Source organism: Parasteatoda tepidariorum, chromosome 7 (genome assembly GCF_982258835.1).
Source record: "Parasteatoda tepidariorum strain Cologne lab strain chromosome 7, Ptep-v5.0, whole genome shotgun sequence".
Taxonomy (NCBI): domain Eukaryota; kingdom Metazoa; phylum Arthropoda; class Arachnida; order Araneae; family Theridiidae; genus Parasteatoda; species Parasteatoda tepidariorum.
Window position 1 is genome coordinate 53,549,234 of NC_141761.1, and position 14,418 is coordinate 53,563,651.

Here is a 14,418-nt window from a genome sequence, read left to right on the forward strand (position 1 = left end):
AAACTTTTATATTCTTTTCATCAAATTCTAACGTTTTATTTTTTTTTTATGCACGACATTAATCATATCCCTGGTAGTGGGGATTTTTGCATTTAAGGACCTCTCTGAAAACATGATTTTAAGATGTCAAAAATAAATTTAATTTACTAATTCTAGAATTTTTATTTAGGGAATATATAGGGCACAATAGAGTACCATTCGGAATGAAAGTCGATGTTTTTTGAGGTGGCGTATTGACATTTAATAGAAATTGGTGAAGATAGAATACTATTTAACTATGGAAGTTTTAGAAGCTATAAATTAGTCTAGTTTTCTTGAGTGTTGATTCTTTTAGTTTTTGTTATGGAATTTGTTGTTTCTGACTGATGATCTTATAGCCTGCAAGGAAAAGTAAAAGAGTGCAAGGAAAAGTAAAAACTTGAATAACTTTTGATCTAGTGATTGGATCTACAAATAATAGCATTTATTCTAAATGGTTTAAAGGGGTGACCTCAAACATGATGAATAATTATAGCAGATAAAATTTTAAGTTACAACATCAGACAGAAAAACGTACTTTTTGTGTATAAATATACCTTTTTTCCAACGGATTATGATTTTTGACCCTCAGAATCTAGGCGGTAGCTGTAATCTAAGAAATACGATCTCAATAGTTTGGTGAGGAAAGTAGTCTAAAGTTTGAACCCCTTTATTTTTTATGTATTTCGGAATATCTCGAGACTTAAGAGAATCTAAAAAATTTTGCACGCAATTTTAAAGCTCTTTTTTAAAAAGTTTTTTTTAATTGTTAATAGTCAAAAACAATTTTGAATTTTAAGAAATAGAAGTCTTTATGTCATTTTACATGGCATTATTTTTCATGGTATGCAATTTTACTCAAATGCAAAATTTGAATAAAATCGATCAAATATTTCTTAAGTTACCAAATTTTAAAAAGTCTTATACGTCACATCACTTCATCATAAATTATAATAAAAAGATAAATTATAGAATAAAAAGCGGAGTTCTCCAAATATATTTGCAGAGCACAGACTTTTATTCTACTTTATATTTTGTGCACTGTACATGTTTTTTACAGTTTAAATAAATAAATAAATTCGGAACATGTTAAAGTATGTTTGATTGTCTCAGTTTCATGCACTGATACTTTTGTTTACATCTTATCTCCAATAGGAGGTTAAGGCATTGAGGTATGCTTAAGCACCGGTTTCCCCTACGTATATTTAAGCTTTTTTAACCAGCTAAGGGAAAAAAGTATAACATACCATTCTGAAAAGACCTTGTAAACTGAAACATGACTCTGGAAAAGAAGTACCCTATTTTATCGATTTGTTTAGAAGCAGTTGTTATCTACTTATTTCACTAAAATTTAAAATGCTAGCTAATAGAAAAAACAAGTTAACTTAGTTTAAACCTGATTTAAAAGAAATATACCACCGCTCTTACACATTGTTAACATTTCACTCTAACATCAACTCTTCAATTGGCACGAATTTTATATTTTTTTATAATTACCTGTCTTTACCTCACCGTAAAGCTCCGTACCTGAAGCAAAACAGGGTAATTGATGTAACTATCTCTTTTAATTAATTTTTTAGGTTTTTATACTATTTGTTATTTTTTAAACAATTTAACCCTTGCTTTTTATACAAAGACGAGATCTTTCCTAAAGCTTATAAATTTGCCGTTAGATGTCGCTTACCGTCTAGCTGGAAAACTATTGGTATTTGAACTGAGCAGAAAGCAGCAATTAAAAACGTTTCTAATCAATTCATCAACCCAAAAAAAGAGCGACCGTCATTCCACAGTCATTACTTTTTGTTTAGTTCTGTTTAAAACTGGTGGTTTATTTCTCTTTCAAAGGGGGGAAAAAAACTGTTCTTTTCAGAAATATACCTCTTTTCTCAGTTCCTAATTTTTAAATTGATTTCTGTTTTGTTATAAGATAAAAGACTTTTAAGGCTTATTATAATTTCAACCCAAAGCTGATATTTCAGCACAGATAACTCTCGAAACATGCATTTAAAATGCTGACTCTTCTTTTTAATAAGTTCCAAGACACATATATATTTACAGAATATTTCTAAAATAAATATTCTAATAATTATAACAAAACAAAAAAAATCCTTACTTTTACATACTTTGAAATTGTTATCTTTTTAAAATATTCAAAGTAAAAAAATATGCAATTATACTGATCACTTCTAACAACTTGCAACTGGATAATTATAAAAATACATATATATTTATTGAAGTTTCTAATTTAAATATTCTTAAAATTAAAAAGACTTTGGCATTTTTTTTTTATAAAAATTGAAAAGCAGAAAGAAAAAAGTTTGAATTAATAAAATTATTTCATTTTTACAGCAAATAAAATTTAAACAATTATCTCACAAGTTATCTTTAGTATGATCAAAATCTTAAAGATGGCAGCACTACACTAGTTGTTTTGATCAGTTTTGATGATATCAATGAAACGTAGTAGTGGGCGTGTCAGTTGCACAGCTTGATTCCCCCCTACTAGCCTTACCCCCTCCTAGTCGCTCGTAAAAAAAAAATACGCTCCTCCAAATACTAAATGTAATTTGTTTATACTTAAAAAGAAAAAGATTTTAGGGCCATGAGCTACAAATTCAGGTAAAAATGAATTGCATATTTTTTCCGTTTCAGCTATAATATTTTTGTTTGTCATTGAGTTTATTTTCCTATACATAAAAGATAAGCTAGTGTTGTAGATATTATTTTTTGTGATTATAGTGTTGTATTTTATAAATTCTGTGTATATTTCAGTCATGAACTATGAGATTCATAATCATGTCATAATGTCTTATTATCATGCCAGTTTAAAGAATTATTTTCTTCTAGGAAAAATGCTGATCCAGGCGAATGGTGTTCAGTTTTGTTGCCTTCATCTATGCTTTCTTTAAGTCTTTCACATGGTGGAGGTGAGGTTATGATTATTCTGCAAGAGAAAGTTTAAACTAGAACACTATTTAAAAATTTATTTTTTCCATTTAAGTTAAATGTTTTGATCTGTGTAGAGTTAAATATTTTTATTTTGAAACATGAATTGTCAATTTTTATTAATAGAAATTTGGTATTTGTAGTTATATTTTCTGTATTATTATATTAAATTGATTTATAATGGTTCTTTATTAGCTGAACAAAAAATCCTTTTTAGAGACTATTTTCCTAGCATGATCAGCAGCAGAATTATCACAATTTTTTGGTAATTTTCCGAAAGTGACACTCAAGAAACTAAAAATAAAATGAAAATTATGAAATGTTATCAACTCAAAGGGTAACCAAAAGCAAACCTCTACATGCTTTAAAAAAAAATGTTTTTTTTGCAAGTTTGGAATCCATTTAGAGCCTTGGTGATTGCAGTGGGTGTGACAGATCACAATATCGAAATATACCCTATTTTATTTTCCATTTTTCGAGCTCATTATAAAAAATGAAATTGTTTACTACTTAATTGGTGTTGATGGGGATGTTTCCATATTGCATCAGTTTAGGTGAACTGAGATTGATGAATGTCAATATTATGATTGTGTTTTCAATAATTTAAAAAAATATACAGTTGCGTGCCTATAAGGAGCTATGAGCTTTATCTTTTAAATTGGTCTAATTCTCTAATGTTTCTTTAAAACAAATTTAAGCCATTTCCCCCCATAACACTTGGCCTACATTTTGGCACAAATAACGATATGAAAATCTTTCTGCTTGCTAAAGCACTGATATATTGTATTTTTTATTTAAAGCACTTATATTTACACTCAAGATAAAACTGAAAAAATTCCTCAATATGCAAAATACTATTTCATATTTCTGATAAATAATAGTTATTAAATTTTTCTTTTTAAATTATTTGGCGACTTTTCTTGTGTCTCCCTAACAAAAAAGTACCCTATTGTTTTAATATTGTTATCAAAAGTAAAAAAAAAGACCCTTAAAAAGTCAAGATCTATTTAAATTAATCAAAGTTTCATAAATTTACTTATTTAAAATTTCTATTTTTGTGTAAGTAAGAAATAAATATTTTGGTTTATTCTCTGCCTATATCATAATAAATTTAAATTATAAGTTACATTAGTTTTACATTAACTTATGAAGAATTTTTTGCTACATCATTTTACTACAATCTATGACTAAAATTTTCTATTTGATTGTTATAAAATGACCCTCATTGGTCTTTGTCATCAAATTTGTTTTTTTGTTTTTCAGGTTTATATTCATTCCTATTTGTTATATCTTCCTGGCTTAGTGCTGTAGATTTTCTCACAAGACATGTCCTTAAAAATGATTTTAGAAGTAAACATTTTACCCATGCATTCTATTTAATTAGTTCTGTAGTAATTTCATTATTTGTTTGGAAATACTTTTCTTATTACAGTTGTAAGTAAATTTTTATTTTCTTGAACGATTTTTTTTAACTACAATATTTAACAATAACTTATTTCTCTTTATGCTCATATTTCCTAGGTTTTTTCCATGTTATTACTTTGAATTATCTCATTGTTTGCTGCTACAATTATATAGTTAGAATATTATTAGAAAAATGTCCTGGAAGTTTTACTATGGGTGAAGCTCAAGTATTGACTCAAAGCATTGTGCTGTTTTTCTTAAGCAATGAAATCTTTTTATCAAGAAAGGTAATTATCTAGTTTTTATTATTGAGAATTTTGTTTTAATCAGTTTTAATGGAATTTATTTTATTTAATAGTCACATGCTCAAAATATTTTGATTTGTTCATCAGAGAAATGTTTATGCAGTTAACTTTTTCAAAACCTCTGATTCTATTAGGATGCTACTTATAACTCTTTGCCTAAAATGTAAAATATTTTTCAAAGTAATCTATTCTATCAATTTAGTTGTAATTTGTACTTGGGTACAAAATACAAATGGTTTCTTATAAGGCCACCTGTCAAGGAGAATTTCTTTCAGAAAGAATGAAGCTTTATGTAAAGTTTTTATTTCATTTTTTACGTATAGTTTTTTTTTCTTAGAAATGCATTGCTTGCATTGATATCTGAGGATTTTGTCCAGTTTCTGTGGAGCGAATTTTTTTCCAAGAGCTTAATATAGAGTTTAGCATGATGGTTCAATAATAAATGAAATGTTTTAATCAAAAAATGACTATTTATTATTTTTGTAATAAAATCTTTTGAGAAAGATCTCAATTTAAATACAAATTTCAGGAAGTTGCTTTGATCAAACCATATACTGGTTTTGTGATAAGATTTTCGATTGTTCATGCCTTATGTGTAATAAAATATTTCTCTTTTTGTAGCTGATTCAATAATATAGTGTGCATAGATTCCTTTTATGAGTCTTAAAAAATTTACTTTTATTAAAATTATTATATGACAGTCTTATTTTAGATTGTCTTAGTTATTTTAAGTTCCTAAGTAAAAAATGTTCATTTTCTTTTAGAGTATAAAAGTTATTAAAAATAATAATAATTATAATATATTTTTTTCCCTAGATAAGTTCCTATAAAAATATACATAGTTTCATAGAGATTCCTGACCATGCGAAATGCTTACAGGTAACTATTCATTTGGTGGATTTAAATAAAAATAACTAATTGAACTTTAAATATCTTCATTTATTTATTTTCTTTGTAAAAATCAGGTTTTACTTTTAGGCTGTTTCTCATTGATCTTCTTAACCTATTCAATACCATCTTTAAGAAGAGTCTTAAAATTTTTTGCTCTGTTTATTGCGACATCTGTCATCATGATGTATGCTTGGAGATTTTACCTTAATGAGAATATTTTCATTTGGCTCTTGAAATTTTGCTTGCAGTCTCAAGAAAGGGTATTTATATTTTAGTTACACTAATCATTACATACCAGTAAATTCTTTGAATATTTCAATTAAAGTAAATGAAAGTACATGACTGTAAATTTCAATAATATATTTTTAATGTGTAATAATTTTAAATGATAACTATAAATTTTTGAAAACTATGTTTTTCAAGTTAATTAGAATTTTTTTGGTAAAAATACTTTTTCAAAAAAATGTAGTCTAGTTTTCTGCATGTATGTTTGTTTTTATTGAGGAAAAGTTCCAAAGTTTGATTCACATTAAATCTTGTTTGTGATATTTAGGAAGTAATTGTAATTTGTTTTGGCATAAAGCACAAAGCTCCATTTGAAATTTGAGCACTCTAGCTAGTTGGTAAGTGATCAAAATTTTTGTCTGAGGATAAATTTTATTTCACAGTAAAATGACAATATAGATTCTGCTTCTAGGAAAACATTGAAACTTGTTTCTTCATTTAGCACAAAGTTATAAATGAAATGCTGGGACTCTAGTTTGTCAGACTCAAGAAGTGGATGAATTTTAAATTAATAATAATAAATTGTGAATGCCAATAAATCCAGCTTGTAGCAGCCAGGAAATAAAACATGTATTTTCAGGTGCACAGAACACCATGGTCAATTTGGGAATTCTTGTTGGGAGTTTCGAACTTGATTGATGGTAAATTTTATAGGGTTATAAGAGCTGCTGCTTCTAACAGGAATTTTTTTTGTCTTTATCGTATGACTTTTTAAAAAAAAATCAATTCATGAAAAAATCAGGCAACATGAACTGTAAGTTAGAATGTGATCTATAGGTAACATTACAAAAACAAGAGCATGAGCACAAGCAGCAGGAACAATCAGTAATAAAAAATAAAAAAATTAAAGAAAAAGCGAATGCAAAATGTACTTCACTGAGTAGTAGCAACCCAAAAAGGCACAAGAATTTAACAGAGGATTTATAATATTTCTAACATCACAATATAATCTGAAAAAGTCATTGCTTCAGTTATCAAACTATCGACACATATTGTCATGTGATTAAGAATTCCAGGTAAGATTTGAGTGTTCTTGTTGTTTGAAAAGTATTGAAAGTTTTAATTGCAAGATCACCGTCACAAAAGCAATTTAATGAAAATGTAGTGATTAAATTCCCTAGATAAATATAAAAAGTTTTTTTGCAATTATATGTGATTCTTGTTATATGATAAACATATGATCCATAATCATGTTCACTCTTCACTATTTGTATTTTAGCACTGTCAATGATTCCTAATACTTCACAAATGCATTCTTTAAGTTCTTAGTGTTTTGAAGAACAGTGATTAGAATTTGCAAGTGGTTTATCCTTAATTACATAGCCACCAAATTCTATGCTGTTATATCATGTGATTTTTTATGGGTTTCTTTTCTATAATTAAATTTTTTTTATTGAGGACACTGTTAATAAACCATGTATGCTGAAAGCATCGCTAGAATATAAAAGCGCCTCTGTGCAGCCTTAAGGATCATTGACAGTGTGACATTATAAAATATGTAGAGCATACTACTTGATTATGAATTAGATGTTTGTCACATAACTAAAGGGTTACTTATCGAATATTTGTAATTCAAACGAAATTTGATATATTTTAGTTTAATTTCTACATCACTTATTATAATGTGTGTAATAGTTTATAAGAATCACAGGACATTTCTTAAGATCTGAATAACATCCCATATAAATTTAACTTCTAAGGCTGAATTCTTGTATAATTTTTATAGTTTATATTATATATTTTGCTTTTTTTGCAGGTTTATCTTTTACTTTTCTGGGTTGCTTGTACCTTCATTTGTACATTATTTGTGGTTTTAATTAATTTGTCTTCAGTTCCTAATGGCTCTGCATTAATAAGAAAAGTGTTTCATTTTATAATTACTGCTGTATATGTACCAGGGATTTTATATGATCTAGAGTTGTTGAGACTTTCTTCTGGTATTGCGTTTGCAGCTTTTCTTATGTTAGAAGTAAGTTCTTACTGCTGAAAATAAATCAACACAAATATTTTAATCTCTTTGTATATTTATACTATTTTTTTAAAAATATTGTTGCAAATTTAAATATAATATAAATTTACATACATCTTAGTTTACAGTTAGTCATGGAAATATGGACATTTTATATTTAAAAAAAACTTTTTTTTTTACATTTTCTTAGTATAACTATAGAAATATTCTATAAAATGAAACAAAATTTTTGGAGTAATTTTTAATAAAGTACAAAATTATCGTTTAAAAAATTGCGCAAGATACGAGCATTTAAAGTAATCCTTTCATTCTGTACATGCCCAAAAAACTGTTAAATTTTTTTTTCTTCTTTATTTTATTCTGAATCATATTTGATAATGTATCAAAAAAGTCTGATTTGAATGTCTTGAAAATTCAAAAAGTTTCTAGCAGTTTTTTACATAGATTTTGTAAATTTTGAATGAAAGCTTTAGTAAGATGCTAAAATGGGAAAATAAATGTAGAAGATGAGAAAGAAAGCCAATTTAATTTAATTACAAATTGTGCAAAGCACTCAGACGCCTACAGGAGTTAACCACCTTCAAGGAGGAAGACAATATCTGGGTTGATGAATGACTTCAAGCTACCTCTGTTTCAGATAGATTGTTACGAGATAGTTTAGGTAGTAAAGGGCGCAAATGTACAATAGTGACCACATTGCCACCATCATGCTCATTAAATTATGGCGTTTTAACCTCTATGGCTACCTTGGCTAGCAGCTGGCAGTTGAGGGGTGATTTATTTTATTGTATATTTTTTTAAACACTTTTAGAGAACATAAAGATTTTAAAAAATTATTTATTCTTTTATGGTATAAAATTAAATTTATTTTTGAAGTTAAATTAGCTCTGAACTTTTTCTAGTAATATTTTTTTTTCATTTTCTAGTTGAGTCGAGTGCTTAAAATACCGCCAATTGGATCTACTATTGAAAATGCATTTCAGATATTTCTAGATGAAAAAGATACAGGATTATTAATTTTAACACATATTTATTTGCTTGTTGGATGTTCATTTCCTATTTGGTTGTGCGGTTACTCTAATGAAACTAAAGGTATGATATTTTTATTATATTTATCTATTTAATATCAGCATTCCATAAAAGAAATTCTTGTTCTTTTAGTTTAGTGGAGTCTAATAGTTAAAAATACTGCATTTAAGTCTATTTACTATGCTATAGCTTATTTTCCACCTTTGGTGATGGTAAATTTATTAATCTATAAAAAATATCTTATACTTAAAAAAACAAGAAGTGTGAGTATTATTTCTTTCTAAAATTTACATCAGAAGAAAATTTAGAAATGGCTTTCATTAAAGTTTGAAATAAATATTAAATGGTAAAATGTTAAAAGACTGGAGAAGAGAGGAAAATGTACACAGCACTGATATATAAAATGATGTATATGTTTTAGAGAAAAGAGATATTAAAAAAAATTTATATATATATATAATGATTTAATACAAAAAATACCCTAATATAAAGGGGGGGGGGAACTGCAAAATCTCAAAAATTACCATAAAAGAGGAAAGGGTTTAAAAATGCAAATGTCATCAAAATTTAAGCCTTATTTATCAGAGTCTTAAATAAAATTGGATAGCTGAATTTTTAACATGCTCAAATAAAATGACAATAAATGAATTAAGTTTTAAAATTATAAATTTATATTGCATTGTACTCTACAGAACTACAAGGATTTTCAGCATCAGCTTCTAGAAGGAGTAAAATAAAAATTTTCATAGTTAGTATCATTTGAAGTGTTCCTCTCAACTTAATATTTATAACTTATTAGACATCTTATGGAAGTACCCCCCAAAAAAGATTCTAAAAAACTGGATAAAATCTTTAAAAGAAGAAATTTCTAATAATAATGACAAGAGAGGAAAAAAAAATAAACGTCAAAACAATAAGAAAAGTTATGTATAGAGAATACTGAGTAATTTTAAGGCTATCTTTTGTCTCTTATTGAGATAAATTTTAGGTTTAAGAACTTAAGTGCATTTATTTTTAAATTTATTTAAATCTGGAGAATTAATATTTTTTGTCGAACCCCCAGTAAATTTCCACAAACAGTAAAAGTTATCATTTAATATTTATTTTCTCATAATAGTATAAAATTAGATAGTTTAAAATTGTGTTTCTAGTTATGTATTTAATGACAAAATTAAAAGATGAAAATCTTTTTAATAACATTGAATATGATTTGGTTTTTATAGAAGTTTCAAATATAAAAAAAATTTAGTTACTGATTCATACTCTCTAACCTTAGCAGAATTTCTGTAGCATCATATATTTTTCCTACTGGTAGCCAAGGTAATGTGTTAATATTTTAACGAGTTTAAGTTAAAAGATTTTTATCGACCAATATGTATAAATAATTAAAGCAAATACTATATATCCCGTTGTATAAAAAGGTTAGATGGACAAACAGTCATGTTCTTAAGTTCTGATGAGTTTAATTAAAATTCTATATTCTTTAAAAACTCCACGTTAGTAGTTCACAACTGCTAAAATATTATTTACAACCTCAAATGTAGATAGGTGTTTTGATATATATCTAGTTTTTCACATCTTTTCCTTGTGTAGGTTTCCACATCTGTCTTATGAGCGGTATACTATCAGTTGGAATTGGAGACACAGTAGCTGCAATGTGTGGCAAATCATTTGGTCATCATAAGTGGAAAGGTAAAAATTTGAAGTTCTTTCTTCACTTCATTTATTGATATAGTTTATGGGAAGCCCCAATTTATTTCCAAATTAGTAGAGCATCTATGATGATAAAATAAAAGAAATCAACACTAAGTTGAATTTTAAAATGTGTATTTGGTTTTCTACTAGATTATAATTCCATTCAGATAATTAGGTTAGAAATTGTTACAACTAACTACTGATAATCCCTGTGGTAGAATTTTTTTGAGCTTTCTGTGAGAAATCTTCTGCAAGATATTTCTTTTAGTAACAGATGTATGTTACTAATTAAAAGTAACAGAAGTTTTTTGTGTTTACAATAAATGTCTCAATGTATAGAATATAAGTTTTTGAATTCTAAATCTAATCTTTTCCATCCATTTGTGTAAAAGAATACAATATTATGGGTGATATTCTTCCCATTTAAAGAAGAAAAACACTATATCCTTTTTCACCTTTTGTAACTCATCATCACATAAAATGAAATTTAAACATCCGTGGTGTGGCAGTAACTATCAAAAAAAGATCGATGATGAATCAGACTCTTCAAAGGGGGTTTCTCAAGTGTGTGGTTTGTTTCGAGATTCGCTTGTTGTAATAAATAAAATAATATTGTATTAAAAATTTCACATTTTAAAAAAATACGTAGAAATCAATAGCATGAATTCCCAAAACATCAATCAAAAACAAAAAACGATAGAATCATTGCGTCAAAAATTAAATACTCTAACAGTGATTCCCATATTATCGGAATCTTTAAAAACCATGTGAAAATTAATTTCAATAATTTATGAAAAAAACAATCAAAATACCAAATGGATTTACAATTGGCATAAATTAATCACATCATAAGGTGATTAGTCTGAATCTGACTTCAAGTGGCAAAATAATATCAAATTAGAAACACCAGAATTTTAAAAAACATGTGCGAATTGGTAGTGATATCTGCCAAAGAAGCAGTGGAATCCTCATACTAGAAGTAAATTTATCAAGTGTGGGACTTGAATTTTGTATGTAATAAAATTGTATAAAAAATTTGTCACTTTATTATTTTCTTTAGATAAACAGACAATACAAATAAATATAATAAATTAATGTTTGACAAGAGTGATTATTACAAATAATTTCTTGTGAATTAACTCTAAAAAGCATAATATGCACAATAGTTTTAGAAATAAATATTTACAAGAGTCAGTTAAAAGATGATTGCCCTCTTCCCAAAAAAATAAACATAAGGATACCATTATTGACACTTCTCGAGTGGGTAACATTCAGTTCTTTATCATGATATTTTGAGAACTTCTGTCACACAACTTTGTACTGCCTAATTTACGAAGAGCTTAACTGTTTAATTTGTTCAACCAATGAAAGTTTTGGTAGTTCAAAACTTTTTCTATATAAAGGAAGTGAACTTTTGGCAAAACATCCTCTCACTATATCTTATGACAAAAAGATCACTTAGCAATGTTTTGATTCTAGTAAAGAGATTTGATAGTTACAAATTTATTTATTTTTAAACTCTTTATTCAATAGTTTGGTTTGACCTTCCACTTTCACTAAAAAATTATATGTTATAGGTAATTATTTTTATTCTGAAAGTTTATTAAAGTAGATGATTTAAATAATTAACCTCTGTAATCTGAATATTTTGATTATCTGAAGTTAGGTCTAGTCCGAATTACTTTAGATTTTCATTTATAGACTTTTACTATTTCTCATTTGCAGTCTTTTTTTATTTTACAGCCATAGTCTTGTTAGATATTTTCATAAGCAATGAAAATATAACAAACTATCAAATTTTATTTTTGAGAGTCTAATGCAGTTATCATAATATTTTAACAGGTACAAACAAAACTATTGAAGGTAGTATTGGTTGTTTCCTGGTACAGATGATCTTTGGATTTATTTTTTTCTGCTTTGGTAAGCATGTTTTATTTAATCTTTATTAAGTATTTTGGTATTACAATCAAAATTAATACTTTGTAAATTACAAGTATCTAAAAGTTCTAATGAAATTTTCTAAGCTATGTAAATTGGTCATTTGTAGTCATGAGTTATCAAATCCATTGTTTCCATTTGCTTCATGTAAATGGGATAGTTGTATAAATCATGTAAAGTCATACAACTATCAACAGTTAGGTTGAAAAAAAACAACATAAAAGCAAGACAAATTATCAAAACCTGGCACTTTTAGTGAGTGATTCTGCTAGACTGAAAATATTGTCTTTTTTTTTTTTTTTTTTTTTTTTTTTTAAAAGTGGGTCCTATAAACCATTTTTAATTTAAGGATTTCACCTATTGATAGACAAAGCAAAGAATTTCAAAATATGGAAATGTTTTTATTTGGAACTGATCAAATACTTGCATTAAGCAATGAAAAGCAGCAATGTAATTTGATGCTCAAAATTACTTAAATTTCTTCCTTCGCCTTTTTTCTGTTATTAATTCAGAAAAAATGCATTATTATTTTTTAAAGTTAGTTTTAATTCTGCTGACATAAATCTGCTGGTTTGCTTTATTTTATTTGTTTGTTTTTCATAAAGAATTATGTGTCATAACTTTTTTTCTGATTATTGTGGTATTTGACATACCAAAGGTGTTAAGAAAATCGCTGTTTACTGCAGAAAAATTATTTAAATCTCATGGTTTGATGTAAGATGTAATCATAAAAATACATTTAAAAAAACAAAACAAGCTAAGTTATTATCTATTTGATGTTTTATTTTATTACTATAATCAACAAAAAATTTGCAGCATTTTTAATCAATAAATTTATTTACCTCTAAAATAAAGAACATTTAACTCAAGAATTGCTCGAAATACCTTGCTATAATTCAATACTCATCATAAAAACTAGATAATTTTATTTCAATTCGCAAATAGCAAATAATTAAGTTCTTTGCTGCAATGTTACATAGTATAGATTACACAACACTGGAAAGTGTAGGTTATAATTTGCAGTCTTTTTATTATTATACATTCCATTGTGCACACTAACTGCTTAAAAAACTGTCATAAATTAAAAGTAGAGGAGAAATTACTAAATTATAAAAGAAATAAAGTTTACATTTGTACTTTTCTATTTAATTTTTATTTACATCTAAGGTTTATGCAAATGTGTTCTAATTTTTTCTTCCATTTTTAAAATAGCTGGCCATAGTTACACTTGTAGAAACATCATTTTACTTACAATAGCTGTTGCATCAACATCTTACCTTGAGGCTAAAACTAATCAAGTGGATAATTTAGTTTTACCATTATTTATGTTTCCCATCCTTTCTTTGATTCATTGAATGTAATATTCTAAATTGTAAATAGTAATAAATTTTTTTTCTATTTTCTGCTAAAAATAAATACTATTTAATTACATAAATAAAAGGCTTTAGCAATTCAATATATATATATGTATGTATACGTATATATGTATGTCTGAGTATATAATTTAAATTTTTAAAAGAAAAAATGAAAATAATATATATAGTTTTTTTTTTTTTTTTGTAGGCTGTTTTTAAATATAATTTTGATGTTTTTAGAAATTGTCTAACAGCAGAAGCAAAATTTTACAAAAATGCCCTAGGTCGAAGGATAGATTTTTTTAACTTTGTACTTAGAGTTAAGAATGAATTTTTAAGTATATGCGATATTTCATATGTAACCTATAAGAGTGTTTAAAAATCCTACTTTTTTTATATTTGAACAAGATTTTTGTAAAAGCTACTTTAAAAACTATGGTTTACTATTAGTTACAATTTATAAATATAATTAAAATTAATTTGAACGATAAATTTATTTATAATTGTGACAATACTACTATAGACATAATGCATAATTCATATTTAAAAAGGGTATAATGGCAAATAACTTGTCTTAAGTACA

General features: G+C 26.3%; 1 protein-coding gene across 2 annotated transcripts; it reads left to right on the top strand.

Moving 5' to 3' along the window:
* The first annotated feature begins 2,456 nt into the window (after nucleotides 1–2,456).
* Nucleotides 2,457–13,896, top strand: Dolk (Dolichol kinase). 2 transcript variants are annotated; one of them, XM_016056892.5, is made up of 11 exons: nucleotides 2,457–2,637; nucleotides 2,866–2,945; nucleotides 4,228–4,314; nucleotides 4,486–4,655; nucleotides 5,490–5,552; nucleotides 5,639–5,824; nucleotides 7,606–7,818; nucleotides 8,745–8,910; nucleotides 10,441–10,539; nucleotides 12,385–12,462; nucleotides 13,693–13,896. In XM_016056892.5, exons 1-11 carry the CDS (start codon nucleotides 2,621–2,623, stop codon nucleotides 13,833–13,835), a joined length of 1,302 nt encoding a protein of 433 aa, XP_015912378.3. In that variant the 5' UTR covers nucleotides 2,457–2,620; the 3' UTR covers nucleotides 13,836–13,896. The 2 variants fall into 2 exon arrangements, with proteins under 2 accessions (XP_015912378.3, XP_015912376.3); XM_016056890.5 differs by having other exon boundaries at nucleotides 2,471–2,637; nucleotides 4,228–4,398.
* The last annotated feature ends 522 nt before the right edge of the window (nucleotides 13,897–14,418 follow it).

Bases quoted from the DNA above. Each gene is read 5' to 3' on its own strand.
- Dolk (XM_016056890.5), top strand. The intron at 2,946-4,227 runs GTGAGGTTATGA...TTTGTTTTTCAG, and splicing joins AAGTCTTTCACATGGTGGAG to GTTTATATTCATTCCTATTT. The intron at 4,399-4,485 runs GTAAGTAAATTT...CATATTTCCTAG, and splicing joins ATACTTTTCTTATTACAGTT to GTTTTTTCCATGTTATTACT.